The sequence below is a fragment of the Zalophus californianus genome, chromosome 1 (assembly GCF_009762305.2).
Source record: "Zalophus californianus isolate mZalCal1 chromosome 1, mZalCal1.pri.v2, whole genome shotgun sequence".
Lineage (NCBI taxonomy): Eukaryota > Metazoa > Chordata > Mammalia > Carnivora > Otariidae > Zalophus > Zalophus californianus.
Window position 1 is genome coordinate 51,418,166 of NC_045595.1, and position 24,897 is coordinate 51,443,062.

Here is a 24,897-nt window from a genome sequence, read left to right on the forward strand (position 1 = left end):
CTTGTGTGGTGAGCACCAAATAAAACATGGGAGTAGAGGGCCCAACACAGTACCAGGCAGATACTAGGTGTGCAATAGAGAGTAACTAGTGTTCTCACAACTGATCCTTGAAAGTCTTTTCCCAAATGAATCAGGCCCACTCAGACTTCTAGGGTTCTTCCCCCACCATTTTAAAAGTAGGCTCCATGCCCAGTGCAGAGCCCAACATGGGGCTCAAACTTACAACCCTGAGATCAAGAACTGAACTGAGATCAAGAGTTGGACACTTAACCAACTGAGCTACCCGGGTGCCTCTAGGGTTCTTCCTTCTGTCATAAAACCTGCCTTCCCCTCTCACAATTCTACCTGATTTGGGGATCTCAACTCTCATCCTACCTCCTCCACAAAACTGTCTCTGCTTCTGGAACTCTCTACCAATGATGCTTACCTTACTTGTGGTCTGGATTAATGATGAACATGGAAGCAAATGGTTAGTCAAAAGCAAGGGATCTGCAAGCAGAGCTGCCATCTATGGCTGCATAGGTTGTGCACTGCCCAAACCTAGGAGTACCATTCATATGGACTGTAAGGGAGTGGGGGCCCAATGAATTGCGTAAAGAAGGAGCTCTGTCTGCAAGTCAAATGGACTAAGTCTGAATCTTGGCTCAACCACTTATCAACTGTTTGACCAAGCAAAGTATGTAATCACTTAAGACTCAGTTTCCTCATCTGTGAATGGGATGTTATTAGTACCTACCACATGGGGTAGCTGAGGAGATTCGGTAAACTGAGTTTAGAACAGCGCCTGGTACAGAGCTAATATTTACTGAGCACTTAATTTCATTAATTCATTAATCAAATTCATTAATGAAATTAAGTATGCTTGTCTTTTCTGAGAAGACATGAGTTACTGAAAAATTGCAGTGGCTAGGCTCTGTACCTAATGAGAGGCAGGGCCTCTGCTGTCCTCTCTCAGAACTCCACTCCAGCCTTCTTTTTGCTGAAGTCCACTTTCATCAGTCAGGCCTTTTATGTTGTTGTTGACAAATGATGAAACTCCAAGGGGAACTAGCTTAAGCCCAAAGCAGCACCTGTGAGCTGAGGTAACTGAAGGTCCAGTAGAAGATCGTGAGGCTCCATGAGGCCTCTGTCTCCTTCTCCATCTCCTGGCTCTGCCATTCTTCTCGGGCAGGTTCTTCCACGTGGCAAGAGAGTGGGTCAGCAGGTAGTCTAAGAGTACATTCTAAGGCTTTTGATCCAAAAGGGCCATGTCCGCTCCTCTCTCAGCAACAACAGAGTAAGCTTACGGAAGGTCTCTGATTGACCCAGCTCAGGTCACATGTCCATCTTCTGGACCAGTTATCATGGCTAAAAAATAGGGTGCTGTGACTGGCCAAGCTGGGGTCATGTATCCATCCTAGTTGGACAGTCCCACAAAAGCCACATGAAATGGGGAAGGGGCAGTTCCCTTAACAGAAGAGCTGTGCACACAAGAATGTTGGCTGTTCTCACCATCTTTCTTTACGGCTCAGTTCACAGGTCACTTCCTCAGGGAATCCTCCCCTCCCTTCTTCCATGTGGACTTCAGCCTTCCCACAGTAAATTGCAAATTATTTTCCGACTCCCTGACTAGTCTGGGAACAACTCGAGGCAGGGATGAGAACATATTTGCTCATCTGTATAGCCTAGGCCGTTTCCTGCCCGGGTTGTGGAACGGACATGATTGGTGGCCTATCCAACATCCATTTCCACTTCCTACTTTCAGATTTTTATTGGGTTTCCCCCATTTCTCCCCACTGCCTTGGACTTGGTAGGGAAGCAGACTCCACTCTCTCTAGTTAAAACCCGGCAGAGTCATCCCTTGCCACAGTGATTGGTGCAGGAATGGGCATGTGGGACTTAGCCTGGGCCAGTGAGACATAAGGGTATTTGGGACAGGCATCGTGCTCTTTTGGGTGGGCCAGGAAAGCCAGCTGGCTCCTTCCTGCCCTCTCCTGTGCTAGATGTCAGTTTGGCCCCTGTCGGCTGCCAGTGGCTGCACAGCTGGAGGAAAACCTATTTTAGGCAAAAGCCAACGTGGTGGAGGGCAGCAGAGAGATGGCTGGACCCTTGATGGCCCTGTTCAGTTGCTGGCTTGGCCAACCCCGGGGGCCACCCTGCCCCAGGACCACCAAGGCCCCAAACAACACATTTCCTTGTTGTGAATCCAGTCTGAGCTGAGGGTATTCTGTTACCTGCAGCCACAGGTATCGTCAGAGAGTTCTTCCTGAATGAATGACATGGGTGAGTGGCCAAAGGCTGAGAGCCCCCAAGCATGCCCTCCTTTGCCACCCACACCAGTTCTTTTCTACCCCACAATAACAGACATTCAAAGATTCTGGATACTTTTTTAAAAACCACAGCAGTCACTTTACTTTTAGGTTTGCACTTTACAAAACCACAAGGGAGAAGTCCTTGAGGGAGACAGGAGTGGGAGTGGGGGATAGTAAAGAGGGGGAAGCACAGACAGGGCCCCAGGCCAGCCCAGCAGGGCCTCCCATGTCCTGGCTGAACAGAGCTGGATCACAAGACCTCAGGGAAAGGCCACAGTCCTCTAGAGACTGTCACAATTTGACATTTAATAGGCGGCCACAGGCCTATGGTTTGGGCAGCCCAGAGAAGGAAGTGGGCTTCCCACCCCTCCTTCCCCCAAGCCAGGGGCAGGCAGCATGAGGCAGGGGTGAGGGCTACCCATCCAGCAGCTTTAGGATGCTCTCACGCTCCTTCAGAGTCTTCCAGGCCTGGTCCTTCTCCTTCTTGGTGGGGGTCCGCTTCTTCTGCCGGGCAGCCATGATCTTCCGGAAGGCATCCATGACCTCGTTGTCTGCCATGCGGACCCGCTGCCTCAGCTCTTGCCGGCTTACCTCCTCCTTTGCCAGCCTGTGGGGACCAGCCAGCCAGGTGCCATGGGAAGCCCACCTCCACAGTGGGGCCCCCCTCCCTCTTTCAGACTGAACCCACGCATCACCCCAGGCTGGCACTCCTGTGGACCGTTTCCTACCAAAATGCAAAGTTACTGAACCACATTTATATGGTACTACGTGCTAGGTACAATCTCAAGCCCCTCAAATATGTCAGCAGAATTAATCCTCATAACAACCTTGTGAGGTAGGTACTATTATCCCAATGTTACCAGTGATAAAACAGAAGTCAAGGAGAGTAAAAAACACCCCAAGATCCCACAACTAGTGAGTAGGAGATCTGAATTAAGGCAGGCTGGCTCCAAAAACCTTCTTTAAAAGGTGTTCTAGTATCAGCAGAAGACCTGCTTACTTCAGTATCCAAATTCCAGAGCAACCTAAGGGTCTAGGTAGCCTGTGGTCTACATAAAGCATGTGAGATGCCAAACGAACCACTGTAAATGAAATCCGACTGATAAATTCCATTGCTGGTGGAGCTGGAAGGTGGCTTAGAGATCTGATCTAGTCTAACCCGTTAATTTTCTAGAAGGGGAAGCTGCTGCTCAGGACAGGAGATACCTTGCTTAAGGCCCTGCAGCTGGTCCATAGCAGGACTGAGGGCTGGACTCTGGCCTTCTGACAACCCAAGCTAGTTCGTTCACTGTCCATTACCTCTCTGTCTGTACATCCTTGCTTCTCCCTCTCACTCTCTCTCCTCCACCCCACTCAGTACCTCATTCATCTGTTATTTTCCTCTTCTTGCTCTTGCATGAAAGGGAACTAGAAAGAGGCTTTGCATTTAGCTTTGGGCTCAAGTTGCAGCTTGGTTGTTTACTGGCTGTATGACCTTCAGGAGAGCACTCACCTCATTGGCCCTTTACTTCCTCATCTAGGAAACAGGGAAAAACAGGTGCACCTCTTTACCAATAACCCACCTGTAGACCACAAGCCTTTGCTCTGCCTCTCTTCCTAGCCCCCAGTACAATGTGCGAGAGACAGGCAGAGCTGGCCAAATGAACGAGTGTGCCCTGCCCTGCTGGGGCTCTGTGAAGGGAAGATACACCTGTCAGTGAGGCTACTTCTCTACCTCCCTCCAAAAAGGGCAACAACTAACATAATCTCCCTCCAGATGTCACCTATACTTTTGTCATGATCAATGCAGGGCAAGATGGATGGGAGTCAATATAAAATGAAAGATATTGTGACCAATTCCTTAGAGAACTGATACTAAAATACTGGGCAATTTCCAGGGAAGGGCCAATAATAATCACAGAAATCCAACCAAATTGTTAACAGTTGATAAATCCAGGTAGACAGTATATTGGTGTTTATCATACTACTCCTTCAGATGTTCTGTGTTTATGAAATTTGTCATAAAAATATGTTCGGGGAAAACAAAAGCATGAAAAAATTAAAAAAATAAATCACACAACAATGTGAATATAAGTAATACCACTGAACTGTACACATAAACATGGTTGAAAGAATCAATTTTATATGTTTTTTTCACCACAATTCCAAATAGGTAAATAAATCAATCACAGACGCCTGAGCCCTAGAGTCTGTGGTGCCTGGCAATGGTATTTTTTCCAACGCTCTCTGGGTGATTTAGAGGCCCTGCCAGGTTTGGGAACCCTGTTGTGAAGCCCCCAGAAGGCGAGCAGCAGTGGCCCAGGCCGCCCTGGCCACCCCCCCGCCCATGCCACCTGGCCACACTCACCTCAGCAGGTCGTGCTTCTTGGTGCGGTTGTGGGCACTGAGCGCCTTCAGCTCGGCCTGCCGCTTACGCAGCTCTGCCAGGACCTCATCCTCCGAGTCCTCTGCGGGGCGGTCCTCCGACTCCAGCAGGCCCTGCGCAATCAGCTCCTCCTTGATGCGGCTCTCCAGGGACTTGGTATGTGGCACACTACAGAGGAAGGGAGTCCTTAGCTCAAGGGCCAGCTCAGAGGGTGGACCCCGGAGAGCCCCCCAAGGTTAGTGAACACATTCTTTTCTCTTTGGGCACCCTCTCTCTACCTAGGCATAAAAAAAAAAAGAGAGAAAATGTTAAGAGCTAAGCTCTCTGACATGGGTCTTGGCAAGGACTTTTTGGCTATGACACCTAAACACAAGCAACAAAACAAAAAATAAACAAGCAGGACTACATCAAAAAACTACTTCTGCACAGCAAAAGAAATCATCAGCAAGGTGAAAAGATAACTTATGGAATGGCAAAAATATTTGCAAACGATATATCTGATGAGAAATTAATAACCATCGTTCCTGAATAGACATTTCTCCAAAGAAGATATATAAAAGGCCAACAGGTACATGAAAAGATGCTCAACATCCCTAGTTATTAGAGAAATGCAAATTAAAACCACAATGAGTTATCACCTCTGGCCTGTTAGAATGGCCATCATCACAAAGACAAGAGATAACAAATGCTGGCGACAATCTGGAGAAAAGGGAACCCTCCTGCACTGTTGGTGGGAATGTAAATTGGTACAGACACCGTGGAACACAGTGTGGAGGATCCTCAAAGAATTAAAAACAGAGCCTACCACATGATCCAGTACTCTAATTCTGCGAGTACGTACAAAGGAAATGTAATACTAACTGGAGAACATATCTGCACCCCCATGTTCACAGCAGCATTATTTACAATAGTCAAGATATGGAAGCAACCTCAGTGTCCATCGATGGATGAATGGATAAAGAAATTGTGGTATATACACAACAGATTATTATTCAGCCTTAAAAAAACAAGGAAATCCTACCATTTGTGGTAACATGGATGGACTTTGAATGCATTATGCTAAGTGAAATAAGTCAGAGAGAGAAAAACAAATACCACATAATCTCACTTATATGTGGAATCTAAAAAAAACACAAATTCATAGAAAAAGAGATCAGACTTTCCATTACCAGAGTCAGCGGGGGGGGGGAACTGGAGGAAGGTGATCAAAAGGTACAAACTTCCAATTATAAGCAAGTCCCAGGATATTTTATACAACATGATGACCGTAGCTAACACTACTGTATGACACAGAGTGTAAATCCTAAGAGTTCTCATCACAAGGAGAAATACTTTTCCTTTTTTTTTCTTTATTGTATCTATGTGAGAAGATGGATGTTAGCTGAACCTACTGTGGTAATCATTTCACAACATATGTAAATCAGACCACTATATGTTTTGTACGTGTATACCTTAAACTCATACAGGGATCTATGTCAATTATTGCGCAATACACTGGAAAAAAAATAGAGACACACATCTGGTCTTGTTTCAAACATAAGCCAACACATACCCATTGTCAAAAAATACAGAAAAACCTGTAATGCCAACGACTCAGAGAGAACCACTACTATTTTATGTTACTATTAAAAATATTACTGTTATTTTGCTGTTATTAACATTACACATAACAAAAACTACATATTTTGTTACTTATACACCATACGTATTAGAGATTTTGTTACGTGTTATTTCCAATCTTTTATTACACATTATTTTAGGTTTTTTTCTCTATGTGCACACGTTTAAATATATGCTGAGTAAAAACAGGATCAAACTGTATTGTGCTCATTTTCTCCATTTAACACTCTCTTATTTACATCTTTTCATGTCAATTAATCTTCTCTGAGACGATTAATAGTTACAAGTTATTTCATCATGTGGAATTACAACTATTCAGCCAGTTGCACATTTACATCATTTACAGTATGAACAGTGCTATGATAAACAACCCTTACTTAAGTCTACGCACGCATGTTTGAAACTTTCATTGGGTTTCGTCAAAATGCCCTCAACCTCTCTTTTAATGAAGACCCCCTCATGTTGGGATGGAAAGAAGTCACCAGAGGCAGGGGACAGACAGTAGGATATGGACAGAGTTATCACTCACCTGAAGGGCTTGTTCTGATTGCGGGGAGAGGTGCTTGCCCCGTCGGCCCCCGATTCTTTCCCAGACATGTCAGGAATGGGAGAGTCCTCCATAGGGGAAATAATATTTTCCTAGAAGACCACAGGAATGGGATGGAGGAAGTAAGAGCTGTAGTATTTTTCTTGCTCCTCTCTAACCCGCAATCAGTCTTCAGTCTTCACAGACCAGAAATACTCTTTTATTGTTCCCATCCCTCTAGGAAGCCTTCCCAAACTGGTTCCAGAAAGCTCTGGTCATTTTAGAAACCCCTGTTTTGCACCGATACCAAAAGAAGGGAGCACAGAGGAGCAATGATAACAGTCAACAACAGTGAAGAGCTAAGCATTTGCACTGTACCAGGCACCATGCTGAGCACGCTGCAGCAGGGCTGCTGGCTGTCCAAAAGTCATTCTCGCCTTTCTGTAGCAGGGCAGCTCCTCTTGTTGTCAGATGTGGTCATGTGACAAATTCTCTCCAGTGAGAAGTGATCAGGAGGGGTAAGAGCCACGGCCAGGCATGGCCCATAAACCTTCCTTCACACATTCTTTCTTGCTCTTTTTCTGTGGGCTTGGAGTAGCAATCATACCCAGAATGACCTTGTACAGACTGCATGTTTAGGGTGGAAAAGCCACCACAACTGGGGTCCTTGTCTGATGGTGTGGGGCTGAGATCTCCCCTCACTCCCACCTTAGCCAACCCGGAACATGTGCCCCAGACTGTTAAACGAGAGAAAAACACTACTGTGTTTGAGCCAGGGAGAAAACTAAGGCTCAGTGAGGTGAAGGGATGTGCCTAAGGCCAGACAGCAGGCATAAAGAAGGGGACTCTGTACCTGGGGTTTGGGTCCTCCTTCTAATTATCAGCTGTAAAACCTCAAGCAAACAGTTCCCTTTTCTGAGCTTCAATCTTCTAGTATGCAACGTGGGGCTAACCACTGTCCTTGCCTCCAACAGGAGGATGTGTGGAAAGCCCTTGCACAGGGTTCAGCCCTTAGCTAACACTCAACAAAAGTAACTGCGGTGTAGTGGCTACTTTTGGGGGAGATTAGAATCTGGGAGGGGCATGAGAGGGGCTCAAGGACACTGGCAATGCTTTATTTTGTGACCATGAGGCCAGATATACAAGTGTGCTTATGTGTGAAAATGTTATCAATCTATACATTTAAGATCTACGTACCTTTCTAAATGTATGATATACCTCAACACCAAATAAAACATTAAAACAGAAAGTAAGCGTAATTCCTGTTTTGAGTTAGGGTGCTCACCTCCACCAGGGCCTGTAGGAGGCGCTGCGTCAGAGCACCAAAGGGGCACCCATCTTCCGGCTGCTCATGCTGGGCCTCAGACTTCTTCAGCAGGGCATCCACATCTAAAGTGGGCAGAGAAATGGTAGACAGATGGGCTGAGATCTGGGAACTCAAGTCCTGGCCTGGGTGGGCAGGGAGGCGAAGGGCCTACCTTTAGTGTCCAGTTCGGTCAGTGGCCCCATGAGACCTTTCTTCTTGTCAGCCACAGCTGCTGCTCGGGCCCCATCCTTCTGTTCCTCCAGCAGGTCCTCCTGTGCCCACCGTTGGGAGTAGTGCTTCCCCAGGGGTGGGATCTGTGGGGAGATGCCACCCGGCCCAAAAGGGGTAAACACCGGCAAGCCATGCCCGGGGTGAGTGGGGGCTCTCTGTGCACTTGGGACACTGCCAATAGGTTCATCATTCATTCCTTCACTTATCTGTCTCCCAAGGACCTACCCCAGGGCTAAGGCCCATGCCTTGCATAGGTGGGAAGAAACAAAGGAGATAAAAATCTCTATGCTCACAGTCTAGTAAGGGAGACAGGTACATAACCAACTAAGACACACATGGGAGCCAGTATGGAACAATTTCCAAGATCTAGGTGCAGAATGGTGTATGTACCTGGATCATCTCAGGTCATAGCTGTTGTCCCTAGAGAGACCTAAGAACCTTAGTGTCAGGAGAGGAAATTCTCATTTGTATTACCTCAATTTACTACTGCTTATATGGATTAACTTTTCAAATAATTTTTCAAATAATTTTTTTAAAAATTCAAAGAACTGAAGTGCTGGAGGTAGGTCAAGGTATTGTGGCACACGAAAAAGAAAATTTCTGCGGGGAGTCTGCAAAGGTGTTCTGGTGGAGATAACAAGGGATCAGTGATTTGAAGGACAAATCAGTTTGCTAAGGGAAAAAGAGCATGTGTAGAGGCTCAGAGACCAGCAAAGAGCCTGAGTGGGCCTGGGGTGAGGGCAAGGTGCCTGGCAGGGCTGGTAAATGCAGCAGTGACGAGGGGGCATGGCTGAGGAAACTGGAGAGCGGCAGTAGGGCTGTGTCACCAAGGACCGAGATGTCTGGACTCCATCTTGTGCAGGAGTCAGGGGAGGCCTGGGAGCAGGCCTGTGTCACATCCGATCACAACAGCTGACCTATAGGAGAGTACTCCCGGACACTTTTCTGTATTTTCTACGTTTTCTTTAATGGAACCAGTTTTATTTACATCGTAAGAAAACTTTAATATATTAAAAAAAAAGAAAACAAAAAGTCTGTCTGGAGGCAAAAAAGTATCAAGAGACCATTTGGGTGAAAGCTAATGAAGGCTTGAATCAAAGCAGAGGTGACAGAGATGTTGGGACAAAGGACGGTGTCACTGAAGTAGATGCCTCAGGATGTATGTAATCATTTGGATGGGGTAGAGAGGAGGCAATGCAAGAGAGTTGAGAATCAGAGCCTGGGTGTCTGGGTGGGTTGACTAGACTAGGGGCAGAGTAGGGCAGAGTAAGGGAAGGAAGATGATATATGACTTTGGGATCTTTGATTTGGAGGCACCTCTGAGATCTCCTGCTCACCACCCTGTCTACCAAGGCCCAGGGTGTCTACCTTGTAATGTTCAGCCTCGTCCTCTGGGGGTTTCAGTAGTTCCTCTAGTGTGCGTACCTCCTCACTGGTGATATCAGCACAGTAGGGCTCTACAGAAGCCCAGAACCTGCAAGGAGAAGCAGATCCTGAATGGGCACCTCCTGCCCCACCATCCTCAGGTCCAGGCCCCTCCACAGCCTCTACTGCCTGAATCCCAAGGCCCCTCTATATTTTCTGGCCCAGAACCTGTTGGGGGCATCATTCTTGGGGATCCGTGGCACATCAATTGGGTCATCAGTGAATTCATATTCCTGGATCTTGGGCTGAAGGTTTTTGGATTTGGGCCGGCCAGGGCCAGGGCCTGGCCCATGTCCCGCCTTCCCTTCCAGTTTCTGCTTCTTCGGCTTTCCATGTTTTGGGGGAGCTCCAAGCTCATGGTCTCGACCCAGCTTCAGGAATCGTCGATCACCTTTCTTATCCTGCCAGTCAGTGAGGATCTGAAATTTGCAGAGACTATCACTGAGGGGGAGAAGAGAAGTCATAGGACAAGTTTTTCTCCTAGTGAAGAATTAGGAGTTAGAACTTGAGAAGGCTCCAAAGTCTTACTGATCCATCTCCTTTTTATTTAGTAAACTCCTACTCATCTTTCAAAACTCAGTTCCTTTATTGTGCCTATCTCACAGGACTTTATTCATATACTTCTCATCATTCCATTTGTCTGTACTGATTCACCTCTGTATCACTCAAGCCAGTCACACAGTGTTTAGGTCAAACAAATGATCATGCCCCAGTGCATATGAGCACTGGAATATGCTGCTGGTAACTTTTTGGTGAATGCAAACAAGTCTCCCAGCAGACCTTTGCTTCAAATGTCACCACAACTGGGAAGCCTTCTCCACATCAGTTACCCAGCTTCTTACATGCTAAAACACAACTGAATTTGCCACAGCCCTGCTCAAAAAGCTTCAGTGCATTCCCAGGGAGCACAAGTTAACTATTCATCCTTTGAGGTCCAATTAAAATGGCAGCTTGGTCCTCCCTGGGTCTCTGACACTTTGTACCTCCACTGCAGGCCTAAATGTGTTGTTTGATCATACTGGAACAAACAGCATATCTTGTCTTTTCAACTAGATTATAAGCTGGAGATCAGGAAATTGATCTTAACTATGTCTGTTCCCCAGGATTTGGCATAGCATCTGACACACAGGGCTCAGGGGATGTTTACATAGTGAAGACTACCAATAATTAACATCTGAAATACTTAATGTTAGATATCAGCCCGAGGCTTTGCAAAAAAAACCCTCTCTTTTAATCCTCACAAAAGCTGAAGGGTATCCCAGTTTGCAGATAGGGAACTGATGCAAAAGGAGGCAACCTTCCCAAAGTCATATAGCTAGGAAACAGCAACACTAAGCAAGTGCTTAGGCCAGGATTCAAATCCAGTTCTTCTCAATCCAGTTCCCCTGGTACTTCTAACCATAACACAACATCACCTGGTATTTGTCTGACCTCTCCCTCCCTTTATGTGGCAAACTCCCTGAAGGCCAGAAGTGTCCTAATTACCTCTTTCTAACGACTAGCACAGGACCCAGAACATAATGGGGGTTGGGGTCAATAAATGCTTAGTAAATTGGAAATCTTGCAATTTGTAAGGATCATGCACATTCTTGTATATTTTATGTGTCACATGAGCCCAGCTTGGGTCTCTCCTTTAACCCTCTAAACTCCTGTACCCCAGGCCTCTGCAGGTGGGGCTAACTCAATGACCCATCCCATAACTCGTCACAGTCCACCCCTGGTGATATCCTCTCTGTAGGGTATCACCTGGGTTTCAGCCTCGAGAACCCGCAGGCGCCGGCTGGCAGAGGAAAGCAGGGTCTCAAGCTCCAGCTGCAGAGTGTCCAGCTCCTCGATGCCGATACCATCATCCTCAGAGCGGGCTAGCACGGCTGTGTAGCGTGGACAGACCTTCAGGTGGTCCACAGACTTGAAGTCATGGAACTGCAAGGGGCAGTCCTTGAGTTCACTCATGGCCCAGGATACGGGACCCTGTGGAACTGGAGAGGAGAGAGCCATTGATAGGAGATAAACTGGCACAAGAAAAGTCCAAGAGCTCCCTTCATCCAGGGACAGACTCAAGGAGAAAGCCCGGCTTCAGTTACCTTATTGACAAGGTTGATGGCACTGCTCCTACCCACAGAGCACTTACTGTACATCAAGCTAGGTACAGACATTTTACTGGCTTCTCACTGAATTCCTCACCCAACCCCATGAGAAGGGACAATGGTGATCTACATTTTACAGTTAAGGAAACTCAGACTCTGTAAGGGTAGGTACATGCCCAAGGTTACCAAGATGTAGTTGTGAGTCTGTGCCACTAATTTCCGTGATATACCAAGTCCTATCTTCCTGATGCTTTTCCGTTCTACTCCTCCTTGAGTTCTGCAAAGCCCCTGAGCTCCAAACATCCCATTCTTACAATGTTAATGTTCTCTGTGCCTCCCAGCTTCAACTTGTCTCACTCCCTCCCATCTTTGTCCCTTCTCTTTGCCCCTGACAGTGGTTAAGAATGTGGGCTGGTAAGCCAGACATACCTGGGTTCAAGCCCAGCCTTTACCATTCTCTATTTATGTAGCTCTGAACATACTATTTAACCTTCCTGAGTCTCGGTTTTTCCATCTACAAAATGGGGACAAAAGAAATCTGAGTCTGTTTCCCCATAAGAAGTCTGAAATCTGTAAAATGGGGATCACAACAGTACCTACCTCCCCGGGATGTTCTGAGGATTAAGAGAGGATGCTCGTCAAGAGCCCAGTTCAGTACCTGGCACAGAAGTGCGCCTGTGTAATGGCTGGCCCCTCCCGTGGGTCGCCCCAGTGACTTGCCTTCAGGGTCCCCGTCCTCTAGGGACCCCCTAACGCGGCCCCCGCCCCCTCTACCTCCTCACTGCAGCCTCCTGCTGCCTCCTACGGCCCCCAGGCCACGGGAGGGGGCGGGGAGTTCCGGTTGGTGGGAGCAACCGCCCCGGAACTGGCTAGGGGCGGGCCCCCCGTAGAGGACGCGGGGGTGGGAGACGCGAGGGAGAGCCCAATATGGCTTGCAGGGAAGGGTTTACAGGCCGCGAGCGAACCCACTGCAGGTGGGCGGGGGGGAAGGGTACGCCTCAGGCCTACTCTGGGGAACAGCCGGAGGCTGGGGGCGGGGCTCGATAGCCGAGTTCTCAGCCGGGCGGTTAGTCCCGCCGAGCCCCAGGGGCTGCAAGTAGGAGGGGCTCAGAAAAAGGATAGCGGCGCATAACCGGAAGGAACGAAGGGCTCCTCCGCCTCGCCTTGTCCTAATATGGTGCCCAACCTGAGGCCGGGCTGCACCATTGCCTGACTATGGGGAAAGACAGTGGCAAAGACAAGAAGGCCAAAGTCACAGGCGAGAGCTGCATCGATAACGGGTTAAGCTTGAGTATCGACTTGAGACTTCAGGAGTCTAAAAATGTCAAGACAGCCCTAGCGGGGAAACTTCCAAAGGACCAAGTGTTCCTAAGCACCCCCTTCTACGCTCGGATCATAGATGGTACCGTCCGGAAGTCCGGGCGGAGACTGAGGCTGCGCTTCTCGCGAAAGGGCAGGCGTCGAGGGGCTGGCCACTTCCGCACTTCCGCTTTCCGGCCCAGCCAGCGCCCGCGATGGTGAGAGAGCCGGGCCCCGGTCCAGGGACCCCCTGTTTTGCCTCAGAGCTGTGGGTCTGGGGGAGATGCGGCTTTACAGCGGAGAGGCCCGGGGCTGAGGGATGCTGCTGGGTGTGGGGGCACGAGGTGGCTGGGAGAGAGGGCGGGGCGGGAGGCGAAGTGAGGAAGGGGCGAGCGGGGTACGCCCTCTTAAGAAGCAGGCCTTGCAAGCTTCATGGTTTGGCTTTCGATCCAGGTGGGGAATTGTGAGGCATAGGGGACGCTGGAAGTGGGACCTCCTAGCCTGGTGTTAGCGCCCTGAAGGCACTTAGTAGGCCTCATTGCCCGTAGTAGGGTCGCAGAGGCACATAGTAAGGTCTCCTCACCCAGGGGAGAACTTCCCTAAGTACACTTGTCTTGTCCTCTCCTGCCCGCTTGACCCGTTTTCCAGAGGAATCGTCTACACTTCCTCTCCCACTCTTCTCTTTACTCCCTGCCTTGCTTCTACGCCACAGAAGTATCTCTTTTATGCTCCCACCACCCAGACCTCTTCCTGGTCAGAATTAAACCGCGTTAACCTTAACCCTAGTACGTGAGCTCTGATACTACTGATCCCTCCTTTCCTGGAAATCCTCCCATTAGATAAATGTGGGTGTTCCCGGGAGTTGAGGCTTGGGCTCACCACCTTCCTCTTTACATTTTTCCTAGTGGTACCTGTCTAGTCCCGGCTTTGATGAGCTTGTGTGTTTTGGTGGCTCTTGAATCTGTCTTTCTAGTTCTCTTTTAAGGTTTGCCTGGATATCTTGAAGAGACCTTCAGATTAGGCCTTCAGATCAAAAATCATTTTCTCTTCTAAACTTGCTTTTCTTTTTATGTTGCTTATCCTGGCTTTGTGTCTTCGTACCTCTGCTAGAAGCCTGGATTTTCTATTTTTCTAATTGAGGCTATCCCACTTGGATTTTTTAAAAGTCAACTTTATTGAGGTATTACATGAGAATGCATTTTATCTGTGAAAGGGCAGGTGTCATGGGGCTTGTCATCTAAAAATCACCCTTTTTTTTAAGTTTGTCATCTATGGATTTTGACAAATACAATAATGTAACCACTACTACAACCAAGGTAACAATGTTTCCTCAAAAATTTCCCTCAAGTCCCTCTGCTATCAGTCCTGTCTTCTCCCCCTTCCAGGCAACCACTGATTTTTTTTCTCCTATAGTTTTGCCTTTTTGATATTGTCATATAAATGGAATTCTTCAGGATGTAGGCCTTTTGTTGTGGCTTTTTAAAAAATTAAGTTTGTTTATTTATTTTTGTATTTTCTACACCCATCATGGGGCTCAAACCCACAACCCTGAGATCAAGGGTCGCAGGCTCTTCAGACTGCACTAGCCAGTCGTCCCAATGTGGTTTCATAATGCATTTGAGATTCATCTGTGCTGCATGTATCACTAGTTATTCCTTTTTATTCCTGAATAGTATTTCATCGTTATGGGTGAACCACAGTTTGTTGGGAGGTGTTTTTTGATTCCATTATTCTCTCCATCTTATGACAGTCCAATTCTTGTGATACCCTCTGCTTGTCCTTTCCACTGCCTCAGGCTCTCATCAGCGTTCCTTGAATAACCCTCTCTGCCTTTTGTCTCACTTCCCTCCAGTCCATTCTCTACAGAGCCACCGTGCAACTGGTGAAGTCATATAACTTCCTCCTCAGAAAGTCCCAACAGTTCCTTACTGCCTTAAAAGAAAAGCTAAAATTAACAGCTTGGCATTTGAGATTACCCATGAATCTTTAGGCCACCATTGCAGCCTCATCTACTGAATCTAAAGTGCTTTCTGTATACAGCAGCACTTTACTCATCACTACTTATGGAATTCTTAATGTCTTTTTTGTGTTGTTCTAACCTTGCTTGTGGTATTCTACATGGTATTTTATAGAAAAGGAGTAAGACATTGCATATGTTAGGTATTGAGCTAGGTGCAGGGTATGTAGATTTGAATAAAAGACATGGTCTATTGACCACAAAGCTTACAGTCTAGTGAAGAATTCACTTTACTAAAGAAATATGAAGGATGTGTCATGTAAATTATAATAAATGCTCTGAAGAGGGAAGTCAAGAATGGCCTGAGGAAGGAAGGGGCCTTCCCTGAATAAGCCAAGGTCTGAGGGATGACTTGGGTCAAGAGAGGGAAGAAAACCCTGTAGATAGATGGATCAGCATGTGTAAAGCCCTGAGGTGAGAAAGAACTTAGTTAATACAAGGAACTGAAGATACGCCAGTGTAGGTAGAAGCTGATCCCTCTACTGGGAATGTCCTTAGTTTACTTTTTATTATAAAATCCTCCTAATCCTATTTTCATCTTTATGTCCAAACCGGTCTCTTCTGGAAATCAAATTCTGTTCCATTTCATTCTCCTTTATGTCATAGTTATTTTTTGTCTTTTCTACCTAGTTGAGCTATTTAAAGGTAGAGATGGTCTTTAAAATCTCAGCATTTAGGGGCGCCTGGGTGGCTCATTCAGTTAAACGGCTGCCTTCAGCTCAGGTCATGATCCCAGGGTCCTGGGCTCGAGCCCCACATCGGGCTCCTTGCTCAGCGGAGAGCCTGCTTCTCCCTCTCCCTCCGCCTGCCTCTCTGCCTACTTGTGCTCTCTATCTCTGTCAAATAAATAAATAAATAAAATCTTATAAAAAAAATAAATAAGATCTTAGCATTTAGATCAGTGCCTAATACACAGTAGACTTATCCATTCTTGGCTCAAAAGACAGATTTGAGAACAGTCATTGTCACCTGTATGCCTTTAGACCAGAATTTTTCAACCTCAGCACTATTTGGGGTTGCATAATTCTTTTTTTTTTTTTTTTTGGATTTATTTTATAGAGAGAGCACGTGCAAATAGGGGGAGGGGCAGAGGAAGAGGGAAAGAATCAAGCAGACTCCGCACTGAGCATGCAGCCCAATTTGGGGCTAGATCCCACAACTCTTGAGATCATGACCCAATCCAAAACCAAGAGTCAGACACTTAACTGACTGAGCCACCCAGACACCCCGAATAATTCTTTTTTGTGCATTTTAGGATGTTTAGCAGTATGCCAGGCCTCTACTTGATGCCAGTAGCACTTCCACCCCACCCCAAGTCCTGTCAAAAATGTCCCTACATTGCAGAATGTCCCCTGGCAAGAAAAATGGTCCCCTGTTGAGAACCACTGTTCTAGACTTAGAATGAAAGGCACCTTGAAGGCCTAGTCTGTTTTGTTCACTGTGGTATCTGAGAGCCAGGTACTCTCAGTACTGCCTGGCTCCCATGTAGCTGGAGTAGGGGGCCAGTGGGTTTGCTAAGACAGATTCTGACTCTCCCTTGGGTTTTTTTTCCTACAGACTGCCACTCTCCGCCCCTACCTGAGTGCCGTGCGGGCCACACTGCAGGCTGCCCTCTGCCTGGAGAATTTCTCCTCCCAGGTTGTGGAACGACACAACAAGCCGGAAGTAGAAGTCAGGTAGGGAAGAGAAAGGTCAGGGTGGGGATGATGGGTTCAGCCTCAGAGATGGCAGTTGTCTGGAGGCTGCCACAAATTTCCATCCTGGAGTTGTCAAGACAACTTACAGTTCATATATTTTGTCTTGTTGCCCAATGAGCAATGGTTCCCAATTTGCAATTCAGAAAATAGGGTCAGTGGGTTGGCAGGACAAAACACAGGGGAGCAGCTCCTCTGGAGCCAAGATTACTTGACACAAAGTGTGACTTCTCAGAGTGGGGTGTTTGTTAAGTATCTCCTGTGTCATTATTGAACCCAGTTTAAGGAGAGAGTGGAGAATTTTGTTAGATGCCATCTCCGTCGTTTTGTAATTTAAAGATCAAAGAATGTTTTTTCCCCCTTGCCAACCTGGACTCTCTCATTCCTTACTCCAAATTTTCCATATTTTGGGTTATTTTCTCTTCTCTAGTTTATGTTTTGTTAAATTAATGCTGTTCTCCTTTTAAGTTTAATCTGAGACATGTATAACTGAGATAAACAGTGTTACCACACCATGGTGGAATGACTTGAATTTTAAAATACAAGAGGTTAGCATGGTTCATGTTGCTCTACTTAACATACATGATTTCCACTGGGCATTTTAATTACCATCACAAATACCTAGAGATTCAGAGGCATCAAAATGGGAGCTGAGCTGAGAGGGGTCTTAATGCTGAATAAGTGAATCATTCTGGATTGATAATTAAAGGAGGCCAAACTCTGTTTGATTTTAGCTTGTCCTTATGCTTAAGGCAGCCTCTCTCCTCGTTCCCTACGTGGTGTATGGGTTTGCCTGTAGTTATTAAAATAAGAGCTGTCATTTGTAAAGCTCTACCATGTGCCAGGCACTCTGTTAGACAATTGACCCTTTTTGATCTCTCTCAATCCTTGCCAGTGAAATAGGAATCAGTCATTTTACAGATGAGGAAATTGAGATTCCAGCAGGGTAACTTGTCCAAGGAAAGTAACAGAGGAGGCTGGATTTCAAAACCTTATCACCCTGACTCCAGAGCCTTGCTCCTTCTGTTGGAGAACACACTCGCTGGCCCCCATCTTGGAGCACCCCTACTTGTGAGTCTCCTATTCCTTGGACTCTGTGGTCTCAGATAGAGATTCCAGGGCCTGCTGTGGGGTCTCCTTGAGCATTCTGTTCTTCTATAGTACAGAGGCCTCTCTGACATTGTGTTTTCAGGAGTAGCAAAGAGCTCCTGTTACAACCTGTGACCATCAGCAGGAATGAGAAGGAAAAGGTTCTGATTGAGGGCTCCATCAACTCTGTCCGGGTCAGCATTGCTGTGAAACAGGTGAGCTCACCACTGAGCCCCTGCCTCCTCAGGAGGCTAGGGATCCCCATCTGAGAGATCGTCATGCCAGATTCAAGGTGCAAGGAAACCCAGGCTCTATTTCCTTGACTGTACCCAGGGAATGATTTGCCAGATTCAGCAGGTCAGTAGAGTAGACTATCTTCTAGCCCTTGCTCTAGATTAGAAGTCAGGAGAAGTAGCAGCCAAGGCCATGGCCATTTTGGTGTCAGGTCAAAGAATCATTTATAAGTGATATAAGTCCAGTTCAGAAAAATAAATAGTACCAGTACCAATTTGATAACCATAAACTTTGAAAAAGAGATTTAGGGTAAAAAACAAAGTGTAATTTCTTACGTTATTTTAGGTGATGTTGATATTCCCACCACTTTTTTTTTTTTTCAAGATATTTATTTATTTGACAGAGAGAGACACAATGAGAGAGGGGACACAAGCAGGGAGAGTGGGAGAAGGAGAAGCAGGTTTCCTGCGGAGCAGGGAGCCCAATGCGGGGCTCGATCCCAGAACCCTGGGATCATGACCTGAGCCGAAGGCAGACACTTAACAACTGAGCCACCCAGGCACCCCAATATTCCCCCCACTCTTATAATTTTTGCCATATTTGTGTACCACCCAGACAGTTATTTGTTTACTGGATTTCCTTAAATTGACTTACTTTCTTTTACTTAAATTTGTTTGAAAAACCGTATGCGATAGTGGAAAAAAGTATCACTTGTCAGATAGGGAGAACTCTAAAAAAGTAACTGCAGTGAAAGAAAACAAAGCTGTTATTTGGACTAGGCCCTGTTGCCTACAGAAAGCTCTATCCTTGGGCCCTGCTCTGTTAAAAAGGGAGATTAGCAAGTGCTGGGAGGTGGTAAGGGCATACATACCAGCACTTAGCTGCAAAATTCTTTCACTAGAAATAATGAGAATTCAGCAGGGAAAAACTTTGGGGATTATTTAATGTTCATTGTTGTTAAAGCGGAGACCACCTAAGTTTATCTCTGATAACTCCAGATGGTGTATATATCATAGACTTTGGGAAACACAGTACTAGTGAAATGGGAAAGGGAGAGGCAGCTTTGAATGTAGATATGGACTCAAAGGAGCGGATAAAAGGCTTGGGTTTGCCAGAATTACCTCTCTGGAATGGGCAAAAATGAGATCATGATAATGCCCTGTTGAGTTGAAGAGGCTCTAATGTAGTAGACATTCAGTTGGCAATCATATGCCCCATGATTCATGCAGTGATTGCTCCCCATGTGAAACCCCACTACCTGCGGCGAGTCTGGGGGAAATTGAGCTCAGAAGACCAGGCTATAGGTTTTTGTTGGCCTGTAATGTCAGATTTAGGGAGCCCTGTTTATCTTTTACTAGGCTGATGAGATCGAGAAGATTTTATGCCACAAGTTCATGCGCTTCATGATGATGCGAGCAGAGAACTTTTTTATCCTTCGAAGGAAACCAGTGGAGGTGAGACCATGTGATCCACATGTTCATAATACCCAAGATTCTCCCACCGAGTCTATTGTCATTGGCCTGGGATTGTTTGTAGAACCAGGATTGCTTCTCCAGCTGTTGGACACCCACTGTCTGAATTGAGAGTTGGCCTTCATTTCAGCTGGAGTGAGAATAAGGGGTATCAGAATTAGGAAAAATTGGGTCTGCCTCAACCAGGGTAAAGGAAAAAAATACGTGTTGTTTATCTTCCCAGAGCCTACAGTTTAGCGGCAGAAAGGGTACAATGAATCAGAAATCCTTTGTAAGCGTTGTCACCAACTAAATCATTCTCTCAAGTCACAGTTGACATTGGCTCAGTTGTTGTCTGACTTTGTACTTGAGTCCTCTCCAAAGACTCCCTTCCGAATCAACTTAAAATAGTCCCAGTGACTGAGCAACTACTCTGCAGAGCAGCATGCAGTATCTGATGTGTTGGCCAAGTTCATCCTCATCCTGAGCTAAAATCATTCTTCCCGGTCCTAGATCTAGCCTCTGGGGCCACCCAGAACAAATGATTACTCTTCCACACACAACCCAGTCCCATCCTTCCCCACAGCATCTCTTCTTCCTGTTTCATTAGATTCTACTGTAACAAGATTTCAAGTTCTTCACTCTCCCATGACTGAATGCAACTGTTTTATCACAGGTAGTTTTCCAGAGATGCCTGACCAACACAAAATTCTCACCTGGGTTAGTTACTTGGACCCAGCATAGACACCCCAGCAGAGCAGGCAGGCTGCTGCCTGAAGGTCATGAGACTTGGGAGAAGATCATGGCCAGTAGGAAGCATGTAGCTCAGTGACCCTAGGGGACATAGCCAACTAAGTGCCCTGGGATGCTAATTCTCTCCTGTTTCTTCTCTTTCTCTTCTCTACTGTCTTCCTTACCCAGGGATATGACATCAGTTTTCTGATCACCAACTTCCACACAGAGCAGATGTACAAACACAAGTTGGTGGACTTCGTGATCCACTTCATGGAGGAGATTGACAAGGAGATCAGTGAGATGAAGTTGTCGGTCAACGCTCGTGCACGCATCGTAGCTGAGGAGTTCCTCAAGAATGTAAGTGGGGGGCCTTCTTGGTGTCCTTCGAGAGGAGAAGTAGGAGGAGCCGTGGGTTGAGAACTTAGCATCTGGTGGTAAAGTGGTGCCAGCAGTGTGAATATTTGCTGAGGCCTATAGGACCTTCTGGTGGGTGGCACGTCAGCCAGGTGCCTTGGGGCTGGAGGACCTGGGGGTCATCTTTGGGACCTGCAGGGCATTTTCTGTATTTGAGTGCCTCGAAGACACCTCCCTTAGTCTCTCATGGGGACTTAGATGCTCCTTTCTACATCTCAAAATGTACACAGTCCTTCCCTGTATCTAGCTCAAACCCCAGGTGAGGCAAGTTAAATCTACATTGGAATTTTCTGAGAATATAGGATAGTTAATCAGTGTAATTCTACTTCTCAAACAGATTTGAATGTTTTTGTTTTGCTTTTTTAAAGATTTTATTTATTTGACAGAGAGAGATAGCGAGAGCAGGAACACAAGCAGGGGGAGTGGGAGAGGGAGAAGCAGGCTTCCTGGTGAGCAGGGAGCCCGATGTGGGACTCGATCCCAGGACCCTGGGATCATGACCTGAGCTGAAGGCAGACGCTTAACGACTCACCCACCCAGGCACCCCAGATGTGAATGTTTTCAACATCTATTTCTCAGACTTAAAGTCATGATATTTTCGACTTGTTTTCCATTACTTTCATGGCTTCAGTCCTCCAGATCCCTCTTTGGTTATTTGTGTTCCCAACTGCAGTCCTCTGAAGAGGAGGAATTGTTTACACTGATGAGCTGATGACACAGTTGTTTTTATTTAGATATTAGGACATGCCTTCTTTTTTTTCTTCTTCTTCTTCCGAACAATCTTTGGTTTGTTGACATGTTCTGCTTAGAGTTAACCATAATCCCTAGATGGTAGATTTAGTGTTTACTCCTACCAGTGCATACATATCCAGCCCAGAAGGAGCTCAGATTCCTAAAAGTGGAAATTACGCCTTCTTCCCCTGGGCTTTAATTTTACTGAGGGCAGTCAGTGTACAAAGTAGTTTTACTGTGCATGCAGGGTAGTGTGCTTGTTCAGATCACACAGGCTGTGGGGTCATACCACCTGTGTGTGCGTCCAGCTTCACTGCCTACTTGGGCATGTTACTGAATCTCTCGAAGCCTTAGTTTCCTCAGCTGTGAAACAAGACTATTAATAGTATCTTTTAGTATGGTTGAGTATTAAATGAGGAGATGTACACAGAGCAGATCACCTGGTACATAGTAAGCTTTCTAGGTATTGTAGCATCAGAGTTTTATGGCCAGGGCACTAGGAGGCCTCTATATTCAACTGCAAAGGAAAATGGTTCTTGTCCTGATTTAATATTTGGCTCATTCACCAGTCATTTAATTATGGTTACTGCATTTCTTTCCTTTTTAAATTTAAATTCAATTAGCCAACATATAGTGCTCTCTTAGTTTCAGATGGTAACTGCATTTGTATAATTACACAGCGAAGCACATTTATATATCTCATTTAATCCCTGAAACAATCTTTGAGTCATGTGTTATCCCTATTTTATGGGTGAGTGAACTGGGCTCTGGAAGTCAAGTCACCTACTCAGGGCCCTCAGCCAGTAAGAGGAGGAACTGGGACTTAGAACTTCAGATCAAAGATCAAGATAGTACCATAGCATTTGGCAGGGGTCACATACTCAGGTGCACGCAGGGCTCAGGGAGATAATGCATGTGAGTGAAGTGGGCTATTGGGGACCCGGTAAGCACATGTGTCATCTGAAGAGGATCACTGCCACAGAGCTCCCGCCCGTTAACAATTTCATCTTCCAGCTATTCAAAAAGAATTCCCAAATCTGGATTTGTTTCCGACATCTGTTATATTTTCAAGGTTGGCAATGAATTTGTATTTTTTTAAATACTTTGTGGACCAGCCAGCACTCATTAGGTTGGGTTCAGTTTGTGGGCCATTGGTCCACAATCTCTGATCTGTAAACTGTCTGGTGCTATTCTGGGCACCATGGGGGATACTTGAGGGCAGAAAATATTTCCAGGGCCTGTTATGGTTGGAGAACCACCCAGAGCTTGACAGAAACTACCAGATCCTCGGTCCTTCTGCTCTTGGCCCCCTAGTCTCCAAGCCCTTGCTCATGAGCCCCCATTTCTAAAGAAGGCAACCTCAGTTCAAGCAAGGCACTGTGATAGAGCTTTATAGCAGCCTCCATGACACGGTTAAGGGGAGCTGTGGAAAAGCTCACTTCACCCTTAATTTTTCTGTCCTGTCTAGTGCTAGGTTTAAGGCTAGTGCTCTGAAGGTCACTGCTCAGCGCCGGCTGAATTAGAAAAAGGGTGCCCACAAGGTGTGCTGGGACCCATCCTATCCCTCAGAAATCTGAGAATAGTGGCAGCTCTCAGATCAGCCTACCTCCCCAGAGCAGGCCTGCCAGGATACAGTAATAATTACCATTCACTGCCTCTTGGTTCTTTTGACAGTTTTAAACCGTCTGGCTGGATCTCAAGGTCTTCCCCCTCAGACTCCCCCGTGTCTCTGCGAAGGCATCCTGGAGTTACTCCCCAGAGCGGCAGCGGCGACAGCAGCAGCGGCGGCGGCAGGGGGGGGTGCTGGGTCGGGGTGGGCGTTCGATGCGGGAGGTGGGTGGTATGCTTGCTAGCTGGGCAACAAAGCAGCGGTGGACCTGCCCCAAGGCCACACGTGCCTGGTCAGGCTGGCTTCTGATGTTCAGTCCCCTGGGCTGGGACGGATTTTTTTTAACGTCTTGAAACTTAAATTCTGTGCTTGTAGGAGACTGTAACCTTTTTGTCTTTTTTTTTTTTTTTTTTTTAACAAAACAACCTCCACCTCCAGTGGCTGTGACTGGTCCCAGTGATTGTACCATATTGGTCGCTGTGGGTCTGGGCGGGCCTGGAGCCAGAAGGCGACTATTGTGTGTCTCCCCCCTCCACCCCCCCTCAGGAGCCCCAGGTGGGGAGAGAGGGAGGGAAGGAGGAAGGTTTCAGACTCCATTTCCTTTCCCTTGCCCTCTTAGTCCTGAGCTTAGGCCCAGTAGAAGTTGTTGGGACTCTCTGCTGGCTTCCTGAGCTCTGCCTGAAGATAGCCACCCAGTGCTGGTTGGGGACAAGGGCTGAACTGGTGGCCACCAGCCATGCCTCAGAGCTGGGCACTGAAAGCTAGGCACCTCTGGCCACAGGGACCACTTTGTGCCCTCCCAGCTGAGAGGGGCCGCTGTTTTGCCTTGTCTGTCAGTGCAGTGCCTGTGCTGGAGGTGAAGGGGTGAGTCCTCCAGAGCTTTCTGAGCTGGGGCTCTTGCGCCTGCTCTGGCTCCTCTGCTCCCATGCTCGCTGTACCTTTTCTTATTCTGGTGGATCCCGCCTCCTTCCCTGATTAAAGTCTCTTCTTGCCCCTTTGGGGCTGCATGAGGTCTGTGCACTGTGTATATGAAAGGAGCAGGGTGGTGGGGCTTTTTCTTCCCAAGACCGTGTAGCTGGTACTTGGGCCTGGGGTTCCCCATCAGAGGTTGTCTCCTGATTGGTTTCTGATGTTACCTGTACCAAGGGCCCCAACCCAGAGACCCCCATTACCGTCCAAGCACCATTCATTTCTGAAACTGCTCTCTGCCTATACAGAGCTTTGGTCCTTTTCACATAATGAGCTCATTTGGGCTAAAAGGTAACCTCAGAGAAATAATGATGCCATATAGCTAAAGAAACTGCGGTTCCTTGAGATGTAGCAGCTTGCCCCAAAACTCCCAGCTAGTGAGGAAGAGGGTAGACTTCAAATCTAAGGCTTCTGCCTCTGTCATCCCTAGCCACATGAAGCTATTTAAATTATTAAAGTTAAAGCTTAAAATTCATTACCTCATTCCCACCAGAGACATTTCAGGTGCTCAATAACTACAAGTGACTAGTTCCTACCATGTCGGAGAGTACATACATAGAACATTTCCATCATTGGAGAAAGTTCTATTGGACAGCACTTGATGACTCCTTAAGAACAAACCAAACACTTGTGCTCAGGTCCTGACTCTTGAGGCTGAATTTGCGTGAGTTCCTTGTATTCTGTGCTTCAGTTTCTTAATCTATAAAGTGGAGATGATGTAAATAGGCCGACACAGCACCTGTGGTATAGGTACTGAATAAACAACAGCTGATCTTCCTACCCGCCCAGTATCCAAACTGATA

The 24,897-nt window shown here is 46.8% G+C and overlaps 2 protein-coding genes across 4 annotated transcripts; one reads left to right on the forward strand and one right to left on the reverse strand.

The window, feature by feature from the left end:
- Nucleotides 1–2,363: 2,363 nt before the first annotated feature.
- TADA3 (transcriptional adaptor 3) lies at nt 2,364–12,981 on the reverse strand. 3 transcript variants are annotated; one of them, XM_027584916.1, is made up of 10 exons: nt 12,452–12,981; nt 11,511–11,743; nt 9,933–10,183; nt 9,708–9,813; nt 8,281–8,422; nt 8,088–8,191; nt 6,806–6,915; nt 4,639–4,824; nt 3,784–3,807; nt 2,764–2,898 (listed from the first exon to the last, which is right to left on the reverse strand). In XM_027584916.1, the coding sequence occupies exons 2-9, from the start codon at nt 11,715–11,717 to the stop codon at nt 3,804–3,806; spliced, it is 1,110 nt and encodes a 369-aa protein (XP_027440717.1). In that variant the 5' UTR covers nt 11,718–11,743; nt 12,452–12,981; the 3' UTR covers nt 2,764–2,898; nt 3,784–3,803. The 3 variants fall into 3 exon arrangements, with proteins under 3 accessions (XP_027440716.1, XP_027440715.1, XP_027440717.1); XM_027584915.1 differs by lacking the exon at nt 3,784–3,807 and having other exon boundaries at nt 2,364–2,898; nt 12,510–12,981; XM_027584914.1 differs by lacking the exon at nt 3,784–3,807 and having other exon boundaries at nt 2,364–2,898.
- Nucleotides 12,982–13,118: 137 nt separating this feature from the next.
- Nucleotides 13,119–24,137, forward strand: ARPC4 (actin related protein 2/3 complex subunit 4). The gene is made up of 6 exons (XM_027584923.2): nt 13,119–13,368; nt 16,725–16,843; nt 18,054–18,165; nt 19,543–19,638; nt 20,557–20,727; nt 23,191–24,137. The coding sequence occupies exons 1-6, from the start codon at nt 13,366–13,368 to the stop codon at nt 23,194–23,196; spliced, it is 507 nt and encodes a 168-aa protein (XP_027440724.1). The 5' UTR covers nt 13,119–13,365; the 3' UTR covers nt 23,197–24,137.
- Nucleotides 24,138–24,897: the final 760 nt, after the last annotated feature.

Coding starts and splice junctions, on each gene's coding strand:
- TADA3 (XM_027584915.1), bottom strand. CDS start 11,717: ATGAGTGAACTCAAGGACTGCCCCTTGCAGTTCCATGACTTCAAGTCT. Junction 9,814..9,932: donor AAGAATGATGCCCCCAACAG/GTTCTGGGCCAG, acceptor TTCTCCTTGCAG/GTTCTGGGCTTCTGTAGAGC. Junction 2,899..4,638: donor AAGAAGCACGACCTGCTGAG/GTGAGTGTGGCC, acceptor TGGTCCCCACAG/GCTGGCAAAGGAGGAGGTAA.
- ARPC4 (XM_027584923.2), top strand. Junction 16,844..18,053: donor AAGCCGGAAGTAGAAGTCAG/GTAGGGAAGAGA, acceptor TTGTGTTTTCAG/GAGTAGCAAAGAGCTCCTGT. Junction 18,166..19,542: donor TCAGCATTGCTGTGAAACAG/GTGAGCTCACCA, acceptor ATCTTTTACTAG/GCTGATGAGATCGAGAAGAT.